Source organism: Scleropages formosus, chromosome 17, assembly GCF_900964775.1.
Source record: "Scleropages formosus chromosome 17, fSclFor1.1, whole genome shotgun sequence".
In the NCBI taxonomy this organism is placed as follows: domain Eukaryota; kingdom Metazoa; phylum Chordata; class Actinopteri; order Osteoglossiformes; family Osteoglossidae; genus Scleropages; species Scleropages formosus.
Window position 1 is genome coordinate 16,369,312 of NC_041822.1, and position 21,701 is coordinate 16,391,012.

Sequence of the window (21,701 nt, forward strand, 5' to 3'; positions counted from 1 at the left end):
GCTCCAACAGCAACTATAGAACACAAACATTACAGGAAAACTGAGCTCATCATGTTTGCTTTTACAGTTGCAGAAATTAGACCAGGTCATTTCCAAGGGTATTATTTTGGGCTGGACGTTAATCAATCGAGGTCTAGATGGTAAGGAATAGACTTGTGTTTTGTGGGTATGTGAGAGGTTGGAGGAGGACGCTGGACAGCTCCACACACATCTCCACGCTTCTCCTCTGATTGGTTCTTCTAAAGAAGAAGCTCATGGGTTCCTTCAGCCATTAGGCGCCTCCCCATCCGCATCCAAGGGCATTATAATGCAAGTGGCCTCCTTTTTAAAAACGCAAACCGAATTTTCCTTCATTTAAGAGATATATGCTTTTTAAATAGGTTAAGTCGTAGATTTATTTGCGGAGATATGCTGTCACACGTTGAGCTCTTGGATGCTCGCCTCGGTGAGTTATCTTCACCAAACTCCGGTCTTCAACTCTGCTGTAAGCTAGAGTCATTTCTAATCTCAAAAATAAACTGAAAAACTGAATGTCTGCTTTTTTTTCCCTTGCATTAGATTAATTTGGTGTAATCGAGCTAATTGGGATTATATTATATTGCCATAATTTGATTTGCATGCTTTCTAATATTGATATGATAAAAGGCGTGTTTTAAACTGGACATCCGTGGCATTAATCTTCGGTTTATTTTGCGAAATTGAGCTGCTGTTAAAGATTATTTTGTCAGAATGATAAAGAGAACGTTCATCTGAAACACGCAGCCTATTTGTTACACGTTATGAAAAGAATATAAAGGAACTGCTAACTGTTTTGTAAACTACGCGGTAAAGATACCTTAGTTTGGTTAAATGAAAAAACCGGACTAATTGCTTTTTTTTTTTTTTTTTTGCTTTTTTTCAGGGATGAAAGATGCTGCTGAGCTTCTGGGTCACAGGGAACCGCTGAAGTGCAGACTGGGGACGGGCGCGGGTGGACCGGACCCCGGGCATCCTGGGGATCTGGCCTCCGGTGCGGATGTTGTTGAAGGGGCCACTTTGCTTCCCGGGGAGGACATCGGCAATGCTGGGTCAAACGCTGCTGGGATGCAGGTGAACGCGAAGGAGCAGGAGAAACAGCAGCAGCATCAGAACGCCAGCCAGGCGGGGGGGGCGCCGAACCAGCAGAAACAGAAACGGCACCGGACCCGTTTCACTCCGGCGCAGCTGAACGAGCTGGAGAGGAGCTTCGCCAAGACCCACTACCCAGATATTTTCATGAGAGAAGAACTGGCGCTAAGGATCGGGCTCACAGAGTCGCGGGTGCAGGTAAGAGTTCACCTGCAGTTCTGGTTCTGCACACCAGCTGGTGTGGCGGTTAGTGCTCATCCTTCCAAAGCCGCAGTACCCGGGTCCGATCGCGCTCCGATCCCGCTCCTGCTGCTGGACCTTCCGTCGAAGTGCTTGCCCCGATTGGATACACTGAGAATATAATACCAGGCTGCATGCATGGCTAAATCACTGTAAAGTTGTTTATCCAGCAAGCTAAGTCACCTTGGGTAAAGGAGTCAGCTAAATAATAGTGGCAATAATATATCATGTATGAGATGCGGAAACACGACTGTAGGAACCCAATAAATGTTACATAGGAGGAATATTATGTCATTCATTCATTCATTCATTCATTCATCATAATGATCAGTCCGTCGCTTAGTTTCCTCGTGTGGATTCGAAAATAACGGCAGAAATACAGAGGAACGTCGTTGTGTCAAAAAGTATTTCAAGCGCTGTTATATACCTTTTACTTTAAACCCATATTCGCTTGCAACATGTGCAGTATTTTTAAAATGAACTTTGGATTTTAAGTAACTAGCAAAGACCAAAAAGGAATGTAATATTTTTGTGTATCCTGAGTGCATTGCTCCGCACCTGCTAAATGGATACATGCAAATGAAAATATAACATTTCAAACGAAAACCTAAAAGTAGCTTCATTTAAAGACGTAGGTATTTTGTATTTGTGTTTTTTTTGTCTTTCGTTTTCATTACTTTTATTGTGTGTTAATACAGGCCTACGTATTTCATCACGGCGGCTTTAATTCTTAAAGACAAATATTATGCTTTAAAATAACTGCAATGGAACTTGATACATTTTTTCTGAAGAACATGCAATGATTGCTACATTATACAATATTAATTTGGTTGAGTCACTTATAACTCAATAATTCTCATTACATTATATATAAATTACATTTCATGGTGATAACTGTACCAGTTATCCTCTATTAGTACCAGTAGAAAGTATATTATACTTACTGTAAGCTAAAATAAAAAACTAATAAACTGTACAGATCAGTATAAATATACGTTGTATACTTAAAAATATTTTAACGTTTACAAACCGTACCTCTAATAAAGACCTTGTATTTTTTTCACGCACGGCGCGTCATTTATTTTTTTAATATATAATTTTTTTCGAGTATGCTGATGAATGTAATGCTGTTACTGCTGCATATTGTACGAGTCATGCAGGTGTGTCGATGTGTTCAATTTGGTCTTGGTCATGGGCACAGTTAGACTAAAAAGTTCGTTTTGTCTCGCGATGTTCCAACATTATTCCAACATTATCTGGAGACTGAGAAACTTGACACAGTAACTTGTGTAGGAAAAGGTCGAAAGAGGCGCTGGCCGTGGTTCTGAATTTCTTATATTTTAATATAGATATACATTAAAGTTGCAATAATTATAACACATTAACATAATAATGTGACATTATAATGTAATGCTAAAAAATGCGGCGTTTTTAACAATTTGATAAATCTTGATGAAAACCTTTGTAAGTCAAATTTTATTTTGGGATTAATTTTATTATCCGCAGCTCCGGTTGTGGTCTGTTTATTTTACGGAATTGTGCAGGATAGATTAAGGTACAGAATCTTTTGAAAGAATAAACAACCACATTTTGATCTCACTAAGAAAACGTGGGATGTTAACACATCTTAAGAAGCACCTTTTAAACAGAACCATTTTGAAGCGCATTTTAGAGGAAACAACGAACACGTTTATTTCACTCAAAAGACTTCAGATGTTAGATGGTAAGATGCCTTAGCCGTATAGTTAAAAATACATAAGCCTTCATACCCAGTAACAATTTGTAATTATTTACTGTATTAGTCAACATTAGTACTACACTCTTATTATTTAGTTGTTGAAAAATTAATTATAGGTACATATATAAAACATGTTAATTTTTTATTAATTTTTTGTATTCATTTTATAATTTCGTGTATCTACTGTCAAGAATTACTATGAAATTAATACTGTGTTAAATTTAGTTTCGTACTGACACTTTTATCTTTACATCTTATCTCTCTTTCTCCTAATGTGATGTACAAATTGTGTTTTGTATGAGATGACGTCGCTTTGGAGAAAAGCGTCTGCTAAATGAATAAATGTAAATATAATGTAACGTACTGGAGGAAATATGAACACAAGCAAGAAACACACACATTATCCCAACACTTCAGTGTCTGTAGAGTTGTTTAAACACTGTATGGCGGCTAACTCATCATTCTAGTCTGTCGTGGTGTTTAAAGACTTTCTGATGACTCAGTCATCATGTCCACCATAATCATCGATGGATTCCTCATTGGGGTTTTCTTATTTTGTTCATACCAAAATCTGAACGCGTAGGTCCTGTTGAGAACATACTTTAAACAAATGAACAAAAAATACATTTGAAAGATTTCTGAAAGGTTTGAAAGGTTTTCCGCATCATCGTGACGATCGAGCTGAGAGGATTTGTATTTTTCTTTTATTTGAATGCTTCTTAATGGAATGAGGAATGGTGTTCTGTCTTCCTGCGTGGAATTTCACGGCCGGCTGCGCGGAATGAACCCAGATGTGAGCATCAGTTCGGTTCCCACTAAGTTCTCACATTAATCATCTGCGCCGCAGCTCTGAGATCTTTATAAACCGTCACGGCCGCGGAAAGAGAGAGTTTCGCGCTGCAGGATACAGAATCTGTCATCACTCGTGGCTCCAGTGTGAAGCACCGCGTTTTTCTCCGTAAAACTGGAAGCTCGGATCCACAAACACGTGACGTATTATCGCTGCGCAATAATAATAATATAGAAAATAATATTTAAGAACTAGAACACAGTTGGAATAAAGCACTTCGCGTTTTCTGTTACACTAAACTTGTGTGTTGCTTCTTATGGTCCCTAAAAACGAAAACTTCAAAACTGAATCGTTCATGTTAACGTCCTTAACGTCATGTTAGGCTATGTATTTTATTATTATTATTATTATTATTATTATTATTATTATTATTATTATTATTCGTTGTTCATACTCTGGTCTGGTGCTGTGTAAGGTTTGGTTTCAGAACCGACGTGCCAAATGGAAGAAGAGGAAGAAGACCACGAACGTGTTCCGCGCCCCCGGGACCCTCCTCCCCACCCACGGGCTCCCGCAGTTCCCCTCGGCAGCGGCCGCCGCAGCCGCCATGGGCGACGGCCTCTGCTCCTTCCACTCGGGCGACACGCGCTGGGCCGCGGCCGGGATGCCGGGAGTCTCGCAGCTGCAGCTCCCGCCCGCGCTCGGCCGCCAGCAGGCCATGGCGCAGTCTCTGTCGCAGTGCAGCCTGGGAGCGGGGCCCACCGCCAACTCCATGAGCCTGTCCAACAGCCTGTCCAACAGCCTGTCCTCGAACGGAACCGGGCTCCAGTCCCACCTCTATCAGCCCACCTTCCCCGGCATGGTGCCCGCCTCCCTGCCCGGGTCCGCGCCCGCCGCCGTGAACGGCTCCCCGCAGCTGTGCGGAACGGCCGAGAGCGACGTGTGGAGGGGGACGAGCATCGCGTCCCTGCGCCGCAAAGCGCTCGAGCACACCGTGTCCATGAGCTTCACCTGATCAGAGCCGGAGCCATTTTCTGGCCGCCCGACCGACCGACCGACCGACCGAGCGAGCGAGCGAGCGAACGAGCCGTTCATTGCTCATTTAAAAGGCACCCTTTCGAAAGTCCCTGCTTATTTTTCTAACTAACTCGTTCCTCCTTGTATGTCTTAGCGAACCGCTTCCGTCCTCTGGATCCCGCCTCGCTCGAGTCACACGGATTTGTGCGGCCTGCACATCCACCAAAACGAACAAAGTCACTGAAATTTCTCACACGTACCGCAATGTGGTGAAAACCGCAACACAATGAAACTTTAATGAAGATCAGCATATCTAAACCCAATTACCAGCAGAGATTCTGCCTCTGTTCCTTTTATTCATTTAGCTGACACTTTTTTCCCCCCACTAATAAAGCAACAGTGTTAAGTTACTTAGAAGTACAGTATTCATTTAGCTGATGCTTTTCTCCAAAAGGACTTACAATGCTAAGGTTACAGCTACAAGCTTACAATTGTTTGCCTATTTGTACAGTTGGGTAGTTTCACTGGAGCAATTCAGGGTAAGTACCTTACTCAAGGGCACTACATCCAGAGGTAGGGATCAAACCTGCAACCTTTGGACCTAGAGGTAGTAGCTCTTACCATTATACTACCAGCTGCTCCATTCACCCATTTGGGCAATTTTACTGGAGCAATTTTTGATTCACACCTTAAGGGCATTACAGCTAGAGGTGTGAATCAAACCTGCAACCTTTGGGTCTAGAGGCAATAGCTTTAACCACTAGGTTACCAGCAGTTCCATTTCACCCTACTTGCTCACTTAGCCACTTGTCTCAATACACTATTTCATTCATGTTTTTCTCTAAGTTTTGTATTGACTGCTTTTGCGTTGATCTCTGTACATTTCCCTATTAGTTATTAGGCCTTTTGTTGGTTGTTGGTTCGAGCACTGTTTTCACTAGTGATGCTGTGACTGCACACAAAAGGATGGATCATGGGTCGTGGCCATGGTTTGCTCCTCAAATGGACACATAAATGCCCTTTCAAAAGAAAGAAGGCCTTAATGTTAACAAGTTGTGACATTTTGATACATCCATGTGCTCGGTAGATTTCAGAGGATATGTTTATTGCCTTTGTTTTGTTAATATAAATTATAATATGCTTTAATAAATTAAAATAGAACTGAACTGGGAGGAACACGAACAAAGGACTCTGTTCATAATGATATACAACAGAATTAGTTAAGTCCTCATTTGCTGACCAAAAGCAAAACCAGGGATTTTTTTTTTTTTTTCTAACTAAAGAAAATTATCCATATGTAATCTGTTATATATGACAGTTTGTGTATAATAAAGCTTCTTGTTACATTCTGGTCAGTCTGTGATCTGATTTTATTGCCTGTGCTTATTATTGAACTTGAGTTTCTAAAATGTTCAGACTTACACCAAACAATTTTTTTCTTGGAAAGTTTATATCACTTTAATGTAAATTGACAAATAAAATAATTTTCAGTATCTTACACTGCGGCTCCCACTATTTGTCTTTTCTGTTTGTGCTTAAAAGTTTGTCAGTATTGCTGGTAATGCAAAAAGCATATTTGCTCTATGAGCCCCCTGAAAAGGTATACAGATAAATGGTGCTATGAAATACATATGAAACTATATGATAATAGTTAATAAACAGTCTTCTATATGATCTAAAGATTAAATATAATCAAATTTATGGTGTGTTTTTTTTAAAAAAGAATGGAACAGTCAACTAATATAAGTTTTGTCACAAGACATTTTAATATACAACATAATGCTTCATAAGTTGCTATCATAGTAAAATGTGTTACATTTCAGTTAAATGTAAAACACAGGATTGTTCCCTGTCAGAAGACTGTAAACAAGGTTGCATGTGAGCATGTTTGTGTGTAACTATGTGTGTGTTGAGCACATGTCTTTCTCAGCTATGGCCTTAATTTGCCTTTTTTTCTGCCGTTGGAGGTTCATTCTTACAGTGAATGTATGAGAAATTGTGATGTATGAGATATGAATATGATATATGATTGTGTGAGAAATTTTCATAGAAAAAGAGAACACAGTTATACTGAGCCTACCTCGGCCAGTGTGACTCCAACCAGAAGAATAACGAGAAAATCAAAAATAATAACAGCAATAACTTGAATTAGAACAATAATCAGCACCATTAGCATTATCAGCAAACTCTGACCTGTGCATTTAAGAACTGTGCAACTGTCACCTTAAATTTACTTATATATAGACCACAGGAACAAAAAAAAACATTTGCAAACAGACTGAGCATATACTGTAATCACTTGATCAAATGGGCTTTTGAGGGTAATTTTGTACACATAAATATAAGCTGACCTTTTATATTTTCTATGCCATGGAAATGAAGACACTAAAAAAGGTTTGGAGTAGTGCTGTGGGAAACTGAAGGAGTAGGACCTTCTTTTCTTTGCAGCAGCAGCACACATATCTGCTCTGTGGGACTGGTCCTTTCTGTTCCTGTTGATCAGGGTTCAGCAGAAACACACTGAAGAGGGACGTGTCAAAGGATTTTGTCCGCTATGGGTTTGTATGTGTCTGAGCAATCACAGCCAGAGAGAGGATGAGCAAACAACGACCAAAATGATAGCTCCAGAAGAGAAAAGTTCAACGATAACATTTCTTGCAACAAAACAGTTGTAATGAACAGTGGCACAAATGTAAATTGCCTGTAGTTGGTGAGTGTCTCACATTGCTCTTTTGTGGATGTGTTGATTCTTGTAAGTAGCACAGTGCATTGCGTCTAGCGTCATAAGTCACCTTGGACAAAAGGCACTGGATAAATACATATTAATAATAAGTGCGCTCCTGCATACATTAAATGTAATATCAAGTCAAATTTTCTTATGTAGCATAGATTTCATTGCAATGCATTTTTTCAAAACTTTTTAACATTTTAAATTGTCACGCGAAAAGTAATGATGGCACTTGTGTACAGCACATTTAGTTATATTAAATAGCCTAGAAAAGTTTCTCAAGGCCGCTGGTAATGTTGCATGAAGATAAAGATTTTCTGCCTTTTATAACAAATGTGAAATTATTTGTAACAACTGGTTTCTCCCTCAGCAAGGTCTATTTGTCTTGGTGGACATATGCCACCCACTTTTCACTGGATAATTTTTCACACATGGGACATGAACAGTGGCATGCTGGGTGGTCAATCGCAGCTCTCTACTCCTGTCATCACTATGGAAATAGACAGCAAGTTTGTCGCGCAAATTTACTGTGAATTCATTGAAAAACAGACTTCTGTTTGGCAGAGTTTTGCTGTGCAGTTTCATGTTAGTCGAGTGAACTTAGGTTATTACTTTTAATGTATGTGGGAGCAAATGAAATTTCATGTGATTGCATTGAGATGGACTTCATCCCATTGTGCTCAACCTTATGACCTGTTCTTTAACAATAACCCTGAACTGGTTAAGCAGTTACTTGAACTGGATGGATGGATGGATAGCATACTTTTTCTATAGTGGCTTTCCCAACATGTTTTGGTGTGTGGTGATCAACAGAAGAGAGACTGGTTTGCCCCATCACTTTTAAGATATATGGCGTGCAGCACTGACTCATAGAAACGTGGATTCCATGTAAGTAGGATCGGGGTCTTTTATGTGGCACAAGTTAAAAAGAGACAGCACCAATTAGCAACAAATTACTGTCAGGCTTTATTGCTGATACCTTCTCCTCTATTGAACAAGTGGCAGAGGTTGCCCCTGGAGAGGCTGTGTAGCCGGCAGGTACCCACTTTGTCTACGCTATTCAGTCGCTGTTTTGTTAGCACAGACTTAGGAGAATAGACGAATGGGCTGCACCCCAGAAACCATCGTCCGCTGCCTGAGAATGTCATTTTCCCACTCAATTAAATCTGTGTTAAGGATGAAGAATGCTCCAATTAGACAGCAGGATTTAGACAGCCCGGAAAACATAGGAAATGAATTTAGCCCATTATGCGACGTGTTCTCGGCACACGCTGTGTTGCATTGGCACAAAAGAGGCCCGTTTATTACTCTCATCAGCGTCAATCAAACACTTGTTCGCCTCTGAGAAGGCTTTTGCATAGGCTACATGGTGATTTGCTGAGGCAGCATAAGGACTCATCTGATCTTGGGTGCTGTGGTGGACCGTTGGATGCAGAAAGAAGTAATGTGGAAAGGCAGACTGTCTAGATTAGGGTATCCAGCGTGTGGCCCAAGGGCTGCATGTGGCCTGCTGTTTCATGTAATGCAGCCCGTAAGAACACTACTTACTGCAGTTTTTACATCTCTGGCCCTTAGGCCAGTTTGTAATGATGATTGGAGCCTTCAGCCAAAAAAAGGTTGAACGTCCCTGGTCTAGATGTTCTGGTTTATGTTCCTGGTTCTACATGATAACACCACCCCTCTGGCCTCTGTGAGAGGAACCCAAGAAGCCCACTTCCCTCCACTGAGTAGGCTACAAGTACTGTAGCCAGTATACATTTTAGGTCATAGTAGATGCATAGCTGGTTTAATTTTTACACTGGAAAACCCTGACATTATAAAACTGTTGGTTGCAATGGGAGGTAGTTACATGCTATAAAGAGGAAAACAAAGTGGGAAAAACTGTCCAGCTTTACTGTATGATTACAGAAAATGTGTTCACAGTGTTCAGTATTAAACTGCAGTAAATCCCAAATAATTTGACAGACTTAGTACTCAGATTTGTTTTAACATTATTGTAGGGGAGCATCTGTTAAAACACTGTCCTATTATAGTAACTAGAAGTAGAAATAGAATCGCATGCAAGGTGTCGAGTCAAACCTGACCCATAGCGACCACTCACGTGGTTTTCAAGGCAAGTTAAGGGAGGAACAGAGAAGAAATACAATTACCCTCCAAAAAATACAATTTCTCTGTACCGCAGCTCCGAATCACTAGTCTCTAGTTTGCAAGGCATGCCAAATTAACATATTAATATGCATTTTTATTAATGTATTGATTATTACTAATTTACCCATCTTTGCAAACTCAGTTTCAAAACTACACTAGGTTGTCAGTGGAGGATGGATGAACCTCAACTCTGTGGTCTACACAAAATTCCCACTGGTCTTGAAGCTCAGAGAACTGTTGACCCCTTACATGGGTTAGTGCAACGTTCATGTGTTATCTTGGATATACACGGGTTAGTCTAACAATAAGCGATCGCTAACGTCCACAGTGAAAGTGACTGTGACTGATAGCTGACAGTGACCAATAAGACATGAGCTGTCAGTGAGGAGCTGTCGCTGAAAGTAAGCAAAATTAACTTGTCAGGTTTTACAGTGAGAAAACTGGAACACTCAGTCTGAAAAAATGCAAAAGGAACTTAAACAGAGTGGTAAAAATGAAATAAACAAAAAATACATTTTTTTTACAGATGTGCTCAATTTAAAGTAAAAAGTGCTAATGCCAAAAACTGCTCCGAAAAGCACTTTTTTTTCCCCAGAAACCCATTAATATCCACCTCTGCTACAGATCTTGTGAAACCTGATGTTTCTTATAAAACTTTTAAAATATTAGATATTTTCTGTTAATGTTCTGCATAAACATTTCATTTGTAATTTGCTCTCAGTTCTTACTTGGTCAGTATTTATTTTTTCAGCACAAAAATATAATATAAGACTCAGTACCCTAAGTCTTTGAGTGATATTTGCAGATGAGAAATAGACTTTTTCAGTTGTAAACCAATCACATCCAAAAATGATGGCTGATCGAGGTATTGTGTGTCTTTACATACAGGATAATGTCATATTTGGTTGAGACTCCTAAAGATTTTGCAAAATATAATTAAAATTGAGTTCTCACTTCTTCTTATTCCAAGGGGCTGTGAAAGTGCCAGGAGTCAAAAGTCTTAAATAATGGGTTAAAACCTTGAAGAGCCTGTAACTCCTGTTGAGTATTCAGTGACAAGACACTTGCAGAAGATATAATGCATAATACAAAGTAAAGCTTGAATGATTGACTATGTATCCGCTCATTCTTACAGATAGAGGCAAGTATACAATATCTAAAATCTGAATATATTACAAAGATCAGATAAATCTGACATTCCCTTGCTGGAGCATCATTTGTTTCAGCTGTCAGATATTGGCTGAGTGCACTGAGATGCTTTAAAACCCCACCGTGATTAAAGATCACATTATAATGCTCTGTTAGTTAAGCTGCAGTTCAGTTAGTCAGATGGGATTTTATGAACACAGGGTTCAACCCACTCCGACGGACGCAAGTGACATCTCCCTGCCCTCCTCATCACTCATCATTTAAAGCAATTTAATGAAATTAAGTATAAATTAAGATATTTGATTTTCTTGTTTAAGCATTTCCATCAGGCCCTGTGAACTATATTTCAAGGGTTCATGACATAAGAAGATGAGTGCAGGAAAAAACTGAAATTATATTTTAAACCAGATTTAAAGGCACTTTTACATGAGCGCAATATTTATATGAGGGTTCATCAGAAAGTATGTGCAATAATGAATATGTTGCAGATACTTCTTGAATTGTGCAACTTGTAATTACAGGGAAGTAAAAACACAATATAGTATTTTAATATTATAAGCATGTGAAAGCTGGACACAGATAGAAAAAAACAGACTCTAACTGTGAAAGTCAATTCCACAACAGCCCCACTTGTCTTCATGGTGTGGTGCTAGGGTATGCCAATGAGGTGGGTTATAAGGCACTGACGAGCTGGTGCTGTAGTGGTTAGCACTGCTGCTTTTGGCCCCAAAAGTTGTAGGTTTGAATCTCACCTCTGGCTGTAGTACCCTTGAGCAAGGTAACTACCCTAAATTGCTCCAGTAAAATTACTCAGCTGTGTAAATGACTAAATAACTGTAGATTGTAAGTCACTTAGGTGAAAAGGGTCAGATAAATGTAACGTCTAACGTGACTTTATTGAACAATTGTACTGGTCAGTTTTATGTTACAAGGAACTGCTACCCAAATGGTCCTCCTACTAGTGTGTTTATTTAGATATAGATATGTGCTGAGCTATGCTGTTATATGACTGCTTGATGCTTCGATGTGAGAATTTTCAGAAATGTTCAAATTGTCACCCTTACAGCTGTAGAAATAAAAACCTCTGCTGAAGCTTAAGCCTCATCTTTGTGAATTTCACAAGTGAGCAGTGGTGCTGGAGGATAGGAAAAAATAGATGGATCTTGGATTTAATCAAGTCAGAATTTTCACTGGAAGCACAAATGCTGAGCCTGAGCTTATCTACAGGGCACACAATTCTTAAGACTGGATTCTATTAAAAGGACCCAGATGCTTGGAAAAGCTGGAGGGAAAAAAAAGAGCTTGACCAGAAGCAAGATGATTGGAATTACACCTGTGGATGAACCCCTGTCAACCCTACGGACTTACATGGAAGGAATCCCTCTGTCAACCTTCTATCTATTGATCTCTTGGAGGTGACATTAACAGCATTTAATGACAACAACAGACACTGAATGACAGGATCATTATGAAGGACATAAAGGGAAATAAAGGACTTGTAACTTGAAGGCTGCCAGTTGAAGAACTAATCTCTGTTTCTGTTCCAGTAAACTGCTTTATCATTAATTACCTGCAATTTTCCCCAAAGTAGTTTACAATATGAAGCTAAACACACCCTTCTGTACTGCTGGGAATTTTTACTGTATCACTTCACAGTAAGTACCTGTCTCAAGTGTACCTCAGACTTCTGAGTGGAAGGCAGTGACTCTAACTACTGCTCTGCAAGTCGCCCTGCATTTTTTACAGTAAGAATGCTGAGCTTCTGACATTGGTACTGTTAATTTATGCAAGTTTTCCATTTCTTTTACTCTGTAGGGTATCGTAAGTACGGTATTGTCAGTGTGGTAACCATGACTATATGCAAATAAAAGGTATTAAAAGTAAGTTAAGGATGGTAAAATGAGCAATGTTCAGTGTTTTAGTCAAATGTGCAGCTCATTTTAATGATTTAATCTGGAGATGATGCTGGGTTTTGTATTATTTTTAGACATGGTGCAGCACATCTATCTGTAATGGCAAACAGAGTAGTTTGCTGCCCCTGGTGATGTCTTCTTACTGAAATTTCGCTGGAGTGAAATTTAATTTTAGAAGACACACGGTCAATGCATAAACCATACACTCCTTATTTTGTGAACATATGTGTCAGTCTTGGGTCAGAGACATGAAGTAATAGGGATTGGCCTGAATGAACGTGGCCTGAAGGACGAAGCTTTTTCCAGCAAGAGCTGCAGCACATAAAGCAGAAGGCAGCTGACAGGCAATCCAGAGGGACACTGTAGTCAGCCAGTCATAATGACAGTCCCACTTCTGCAAGTCTCTCAAGGGCGACACTCATACTGACTTGTGTATCCAGCCTTTTTTTCTACATTATAGCTCAATTCTTGTTCACTCACAGCAGTCATTTGTTTCCTTCTGTGCTGGACATATTGACACTTTCCCGTTCTCTTCCTCTGCCTTTCTGGGACTACATTTCCAGAATAAAGCAACCGTCAGACCTCATTCCACCAAAGGGCTCTCATTGTTCGTGTCTGACACCCTGTTTTACTCTCATCACGGCTATGTGTCCTGGTTCATCCGCATAGGCAAGAACGACATCGGTGTGCACGATGACATCATCATAAGTGGGAAAATGGCATAAAATACTAATATTTTGTTATTGCTCAATGGTTTCATGTGAAAACATTTGCAATTTCACATATTTAAACAGCTAAGCATTTTTACCAGAACTGCTCAGATTAAGCACCTCTGTGGAAGAGTTTGGAAACATGTAATAGCTTGGTAAAAGTGAGAGTAGATAGAGGAGCTCCAGATGTCAAATAAAATATGTATGAAGTCAGGTTAACTGGCTGAAGTTTACCTTATATCAATTTGAGCCATATTTCTATAATACAGTTGCGGACTGGGGATCCAGTTGAATTCACAGTGTTCATTATATAGTGTATTAATCTTGTATAAGAACATTGCAGTTAATTCCACCCTTTTTCTCAGGAAAACATGGGAAATTTTCTCTCAACAGCAACTAAAATATGGAAATTAGGAAAATGTACAGTTTTGAAGCTTTAAACACACTACTGACAGGGTGGCCAAGTGTCAATAAACCTATTAAAATGTGAAAAATACTCTTAAATAAACATTCATTCATTTTTTTTCCCATGGAATCAAATGGATGTACCAAAATGTCAGAATGGATGTATTTAGATGAAATGAAATTAAATACTTCTCTTTCTGACTTCTTCATGCCCCTCCTGCACCCTCAGTGTCTTTCATGCCCCAGGTTTTCCTCTTACCCCAGCAACATGAGCCATGGTGGATGCAATAAGGTCAGTTAAATGATGGTTAAAGAATCACCACCAAGCCATCCCAGGTGCCTGTATTCTGCTGTTCTGTTAGCTTTCTGGAAAGCACCTTGCACCCCCTAACAGACATGGAAGTCTGCATTAGGTCTTACTGAATCGTTTCATCAGCATCGGCCGGTGACCTGAGCAACCGTGAAGGTTGCAGCCGTCATCCATATCCCACGTCGGTCCGATACCCACTTGGGGTTCGCCGGGGGGGTGAGTACCACCCATCTCCAGCACGAAAGATTGCATGCGCGGCAGGAAAATGTTTGGGGATTACCATGCCATAACATCACATCTGAATTATTATTCTGTGACTTGTCATTCATATAATTGTCCAGGGACTAAGACTATCTTCTGAAGGAAAATAACGATTTTCACATATTAGGTTCTAAAGTTACATGGTCTAAAGGTTATGCCATTTTGTTATTGCAATTTAAGTCCTGGTAAAAATATTGGACTCTCTGATTCCAAGGTCTTAAAGGTTCAATGTGCTTTCCAGTCTTCCCTTTGTTTGTTAATCTGTTTGCAATTAATTTGTCAATTCCACCAATTTCCATCATGTCCTTCATCACCCCAGTGCTTGCTCTGCCATTAATTGGTACAAAGAGAACTGAAATTGAATAACTTGTGCTAAATTTCCCACAGAAAATGAAGCTCTTCAGGCACATAATAACTTGTGCAGCTCATGGGTGCCACCTAATGGTGATCAGGCGTTTCTGCGCTTTTCTCAGACCTGTTTTGAAAGAGAAGGCATTTAGGACATTTAGACCAAGCTCACTTATTTTGACAGGACAGACAAATAGACAAACAGACAGGATGATTTGATCATTAACAAACCTCTGATTGATATTGTAAAAAGTAGCAGAGTCCGATAATCTGCCATTATTCCTATAACCAAGTGTAATGTTACCCATAATGAGCAATTATGAACATGGCAGGGAAATAGAAGCAATGATTAGAGAAAATCTGTCATATTTTGATGTGGTTATTAGGCAAATCAGAAAAAAAGCTACTTAAATGTCCTTACAAGCAACATTTTTAAGTAAACAAAACCTGAGAACATAGTAGAATTTTGAGCCATGAACTAAATCAATAAAGTATGTGTGAAAGCTGCTGTATTTATTTAAAGACCGGAGATTTTCATATATTAAACTTTGCAAACTGGAATATTTTTTCCAGTTGATGGTGCGAGTTCAATATGTAGTTTTAAAAAATGCCTGGATGGATGTTCCTCATAGTAAAAAAACATTATGCGGAACTGTGCATTTTAATTAGATGTAATTAATAGTGCATAATTACTATGAAATTTACTGATCATATTTACTGCAGATATTGCAGAGCATAAATATAAACAGACTATAAATGATTCTGAATAAACTATGAATTAATAAGTATGACTTAACTAATGAAAGTAAAAAAGTCAGCATTTGATTTAAAAAGGTAGAACTTTTTGAATACATAGATATTTTCAATTAATAATCAGTTGAATAATAACAAGGTTGCAGTCTTCTAAATGAATGAACAATAACTGATTAGTATTTGATAATATATTGAAACTCTTTAAAGGGAAAAAAAATTCTAAAACTCTGCAGCAGCAGAGGCACTGGAAATGTTAGAGGCCACCTCATGCTCATTATTGGTCACCAGTAAAATTAATTATTCTGCATTTAATAAATATGCAAAAACAATGTCAAACAAGACATTTTTACTTGTCCTGTGAAAGTCTGACCATATTGTGTACCATAGTGACCTAGACAGGTAGTAGCGTAGTGGTTAGAGCTACTGTCTCTGGATCCACAGGTTTGATCCCCATCTCTGGCTGTAGTACCCTTGAGCACTGTACTTAGACAAAACTGCTCTAATAAAACTACCCAGCTGCATAAATGGGTAAATAATTGTAAGCTTAACATTATACATGCTTTAGAGAAAAGTGTCAGTTAAATGAAAAAAAAATGTAAATATGTTCCATATTTCTCAGTTCATCTGAAATTGCAGAGAAAACCTCAGACTTGTACTGAATAAAGCAGATGGAACAGGCCATGAACAAAACTGAACAACTGTCTTCAAAAAAAAAAAAAAAACTCTTCAGGAATCTCATTAACAAAAGTAGAAAATCCATCTTTCCTCATTATATTGGAGGGAATTACAGCTAATCAAAGTAAAAGAAAGGAGAAAATCCATGGCGTCTCATAAACAATCTTTTTGTGTCTATACAGTCAAAATGGGGGAGGAACAGTTAATTACCACCTCTGGAAAGATTAATGGTCCCTTCAGCTGATTTCACATAAAGTCCCTGCTGCAGGGGTCACTCTGGGTGGAATATTAGTGAAGAATCCAGAACTGTTGCTACTTGCAAATGATTTGAAGTGCATGAATGGCCACTGGAATTACCATCAATTTCACCAGTACGATTATGGTACAAGTACTATGACTAGGGTAGGACACGGACATGGATAAAGCCATTTGAACTGCACGCTCCAGACATAACAGTTTACCTGGAATGTTGAAGTTTAGTGAAGTTTAGGTCATATTTGTGCTTTAGAGGCTTTGGAATAAAATAAAAAGCTGAGACACATAAAGTAACTTTTAAGAAATTTGTAGATTCTTTTTATTAACCCCACAAGCTTTGAGTGTTCAGACCTGAGGCTCAAATAAATAGTTATGGAGTAATATCAATCAAGACATTGACAACAGTTGTAGGTCAAGCCTTAACCATCACTTGCATGAAGTCACTCACTATGGAAAACCTGGTGTGCGTGAGAGAGTCTTAGCAGGAGACTCTTATATAACAATTACAATTAAAATGACCAACAGCATGTGTGTGAGAAAGCATATTACTAGTTCTTCAACTGTGCTGTTTGTCTGTACTTAACAGAAAAGTTTGCCCAGTAGATGATGAACCACCATGACATCCTGGGAAGAGGAGGTGATTTGAGTCCCAAGCTTCACATTCGCTAGGGACACCAACACGGTTGCACATCTAAGCAGGTCTTAGAGAATCCATTTACACCTGGATCAGAACAGGTGAATCACCATCCAAATAATTATTTCAACAAGGCAGTTAAGATCAGAATTAAAGAGAAAAGCCATATATTGCAGGCCTCCAGGAGGATGATAGTGTTAGGAAGGTAAGATGTACTATCTGCTCAGCGGCCCCCTGCCTGACCTTCTCAATGACAGGACAACATCACAGGAAATGCTTACAAACCCAGGAAAAGGAAAAGCCCCTGTTATGTTTTACCCTAACATTATTTAATTCCACATGCTTTATGGAATTAAATAATGTTAGGGTAAAACACAACATCTGGGTAGCTGGAGTTGCCAGTACCAGGTTGCACACATTCCTCCTCCAAATTGGATCACAGATCCTTTTTGAGTGGGATATTGGATAGAATACCTTACCCTTCTGTTGCCTTCAAACACTCTTCCCCCCCCCCTCACTGCCAGCCTACAACTGGTGCACTGATGGATGCAAAGAATGTGAAAGCAGGTTAAACGTTAACCACGGTCACCTGCTGCCCTTTATTCCTGCTAACTGGTAAAGGGAAGGGACAGCCTGACTGCATACCATGAAATTACAAGGGCAAAGCAAAGAGAAAATGACTAAAACTGTGACCGAACACTCGCAGTTTCTCTGACAGCACGTGACGTGCCAGGGCTCCGCGCGCTGCCTGGGGCTATGGAAATGGTTGGGCAAAAAAACCGCACCTTAAAATAACTGAGATCTATTTAAATGTGATGCGAACGCCGAGACCAAACATATCTTCTAGTAAGAACGTAACACCAGCACGTGTTAATTAATGCGGGTTTCATAAGAAGCCTAGTCTTTCTTTAAACGAACTATGACAATCACGAAACAAGGCGCTTCTCCCCGGGTGTCGGAATGCGCCTGCTCAGTGCCGTTGAAACGGTAAACGAATTTGCGCGTGCGTAGATGCGAACAATTCGCCCAAACAATTCGCGGGTTTCATTCAGACCGTGTAGCCCGGATGTCCCAGCGCTGGCTATAAAGGCGCGCAAAGGCCTCTCGGAGGCACGAGGTGTGGGGAGGGAGAATCGAATAGTTCACGCTGTCAACCTCGAGTTTGAAGCGAATGATGAAAATGAGAAACCTGCGGCGAGGCGTCCGTCCGTCCGTCCAAACCACTCACCCCATACGGGGCACGGAGCCTAACCCGGCAACACAGGGCGTAAGGCCGGAGGCGACACACCCAGAACGGGACGCCAGTCCGTCGCAAGGCACCCCAAGCGGGACTCGAACCCCAAAACCCACCGAAGAGCAGGACAAGGACCAGGCCACTGCGCGGTGCGGTGGATCTGGCAGCCGCTTAAAGTTCACGTTGTTGTTATGCAGGATTTAGCGATATTTTGTGTGTCTTACATGTGTTTAATTTGTCTCAGTGTGTGACGAAGTTTCACACGTTTTGTTCTGAATGATCTATATATACAGTGTTATAGATAACTTATAAATAGGCCGTATGTTATGTACTGAAGTTATGACTAGTATGTAAACCTTGTTAATTATGTGTTTTGTCACAAAATTTGCTGTTGGTGTCGAGTTTGTATACACTAGGATTACGCTGAGCTAACATGTCCGTGTTAGCTCAACGTGATCTTAGTGACAGTCTAGTGACTATAGGCCAGTGTTCCTGGGGAAATATACTGGGTGCATTGTACTGGGGACAGTGTACTAGCGGAAATATACGGGGAACATTGGGGCTTCCTAGCCTAGAGTGAGAGTGCTGGCCACGTCACCCATTATGAGTTTCTTTTATCTAAACTAATCTTGTCATTTATCAGGATTCATGAAACTGTTTACTAAATAAATCACACAATCCAAGCCACATTAAAGAAATTTTAAATTGCAAGTAAATCTGAATTTCATAATACCCATTGTTTGAGGATATGAGCAATATTTGCATTGTCCAGTCATACTCATAAGCAGTGTTCACCTGAATCACTTGTTAAAGAATGGATTGCTATTGATTTTGAATGACATTTATTTGTATTTATTCATTTCTCCAAAGCAATGTATTAATCCTAATTGTGTGTGTGTGTGTGTGTGTGTGTGTGTGGCTACCCTGCTATGGAGTTGCATCCCATCCAGGATTTACCTCTCTACCTTGCACCCCATGATTCTGGGATGGGATCCAGACCTCTGCAACCCTCACCAGGACTAACAGTTAGCAAAAGTGAGACAGTGAGTAAAAGTACTGTCATAAGCCTTGCAGTGCACTAGGTTCTCCAAGATAAAATAGCTCTGAACACTAGATATTCTCATGCAAGTGTCTCTCTACACTGGAGAAGGTATAAAAAGGGATCCAGTTTCTGTGAACCTGGAGTGCTGACCAAGATTAGAGAAATATCAGGAAAGTGGGATAATTGAAGGTAAAAATTAAATGTAAAACAGCCCCTGAAATAAGTTTAAAAAAAAAAAAAAAAACAGCCATGGTTTCTAACAGCTAAATTCATGGAACAGGATTATCAAAATATACTGTACCATAGGCTCAGTGAATGGTACTACAGTAGGAAATGCAATATACTATAGTTAAAGAATAATAATACATTATGACACAAGCACACAGTCATTCAGTTATATGTCCAGTTACCTGCATATCTTGAATTACAGGAGGTATGCTATTATGTACTGGAGTGAGTGAGTGTGATGTCAGTGTTTCACTCTGCATCATTTCTGAATTTTCAGTCCGGTCCTTGTGGTTTACCCAATTCAGCTACACTGAGTATAATTAGTTTATATATGAACTATAAATACTATAACCAGAAACTTCAAATGTCACAAACCTCACTGGTTTCAGTTGAGCTCTGTGCGACGTGGTAGTTTTACCACAGGTAACCAACACCCCGAGACAGACGTGTGAAAAGCAGAGTATTTATTTATAACAGAAATAAGTGGGTCACCAGTGCAGTCCTATTAGAAATGTTTTCTCATGTCCAGAATGAGAAATATTTTTTATTGGATTTACTAAAATATAAAAGAAATAAGGTAAAGGCAAATAAGCTGAAAACTACACAAATAATTGTAGTTTTATAATAATTTTAACTGGCAATTTATTGCACGTCGATTGTGTTTTTCCAGTGTATGTCTGAATTATTTCAGAAAACATCTTGGAAGTCCACAGGCCTTGTGCAACCGTGTTTTACACGTACAGCAAGGTACTCATTCACCGATGGCTCTGGGGTTGCTTTCATAACTACTTCGTTTTGTAGCCATAGGGTTGCAGGTGATGTGGTCGCTGCCTTTATGAAGCGCATAGCGGAGACTGAGCTTTTTGTCTTTCCGCTTCTGAATTTGCTCACTTAGCGGAAGCACTTGCCACACGCTAACTGATCGTTTTGTGAAAGCTGAAAGGCACTTGTTACTGCTGCCAGTTTGATGGACACGAAGTGATTTGAACCCTACAAGATATAACATTGTTTTACACCAAGTGGTTGCTGTCGTTGACAAATTAGAAACCATCTACAAGATTTTCTGAGCCCGGAATGTCAGAAGTGATGCCAAAGGCTCTTTTGACCTTCAGTCACTTTAGGCAGTTCATGCATTTCAAGTTGTCCTGCAGTTTACTTGTAAGAACATTCTCCCAAAGACTTCAGACTTCACCCACATTGCTTTGACGTTTTCATTAGTTGCTCATCTTCCACACCAGAGAGAAGAATAAAAAAGAGGCAGCCAGCCAGCCTCTTACCCTATGTTCCACTGGCATCTTACTATTACTCAGCACCTCTTAAGTGGTTTGGTTGCCAGGAAAACATCGATTTTGTGTAGCAGGTAACTCCACACACATTTTTTTCAGTCTCAAAAGTGTTGTGCATTGGCTCAAAGGTGTGCAAAACAGATTCTCTGACCTGGGAAAGTTTATATTTTATTGCATTTTCACTAGTTTCAAAATTTTCAATTTGCAATGCAGCGAATGTGATGTGTTTATCTGGTCTGCCACTTACTGTCAGTGAAACACATCCAAACAGTACCAATGTGAGTCCACCTTAATTCAACAGCTTCTCCAGCGTTTGCAGCTTGTGTATGGTGTTTTCAGTGTTGGTGATCAGTCAGGTGGGGAATGGTGCTCACTCTACTGGCACGAATCAGTAAACTATTAAGCAATGAATATGGGGTTGTAGAGACAAAGTATATATTTATAGTAATTTTAGATGAGCTTTTCCTAAAAAACACATTTAAAAGTATTGAGGTTTATATGACAGTTATATCAGATTTTTTTTTACAGAATATTACCCCAAAATAAATGGAGGGATGTCTGTATTATACTTTTGACTATGACATAGTGGTAAAAGTAACATTGGAGTTAGACTTATCTTCCCTCTTGGGTTCATAAGCTGAGCAGTCATTGTATTTAGAAATATGGCAACAATGGCAATGAGAGTAGGAGGCCTCACATTTTTGCCAATTGTATTGTAAAATACTGGCAT

At 39.6% G+C, this 21,701-nt stretch overlaps 1 protein-coding gene across 1 annotated transcript; it reads left to right on the forward strand.

The window, feature by feature from the left end:
• Positions 1 to 408: 408 nt before the first annotated feature.
• LOC108938018 (homeobox protein orthopedia B-like) lies at positions 409 to 4,890 on the forward strand. The gene is made up of 3 exons (XM_029259659.1): positions 409 to 445; positions 902 to 1,305; positions 4,351 to 4,890. Exons 1-3 carry the CDS (start codon positions 409 to 411, stop codon positions 4,888 to 4,890), a joined length of 981 nt encoding a protein of 326 aa, XP_029115492.1.
• Positions 4,891 to 21,701: the final 16,811 nt, after the last annotated feature.

Excerpts from the sequence above, each read along its gene's own strand:
- LOC108938018 (XM_029259659.1), top strand. The coding sequence starts at position 409 with ATGCTGTCACACGTTGAGCTCTTGGATGCTCGCCTCG. Across the intron at positions 446-901 it reads GCTCTTGGATGCTCGCCTCG|GGATGAAAGATGCTGCTGAG; the intron begins GTGAGTTATCTT and ends GCTTTTTTTCAG. Across the intron at positions 1,306-4,350 it reads TCACAGAGTCGCGGGTGCAG|GTTTGGTTTCAGAACCGACG; the intron begins GTAAGAGTTCAC and ends GTGCTGTGTAAG.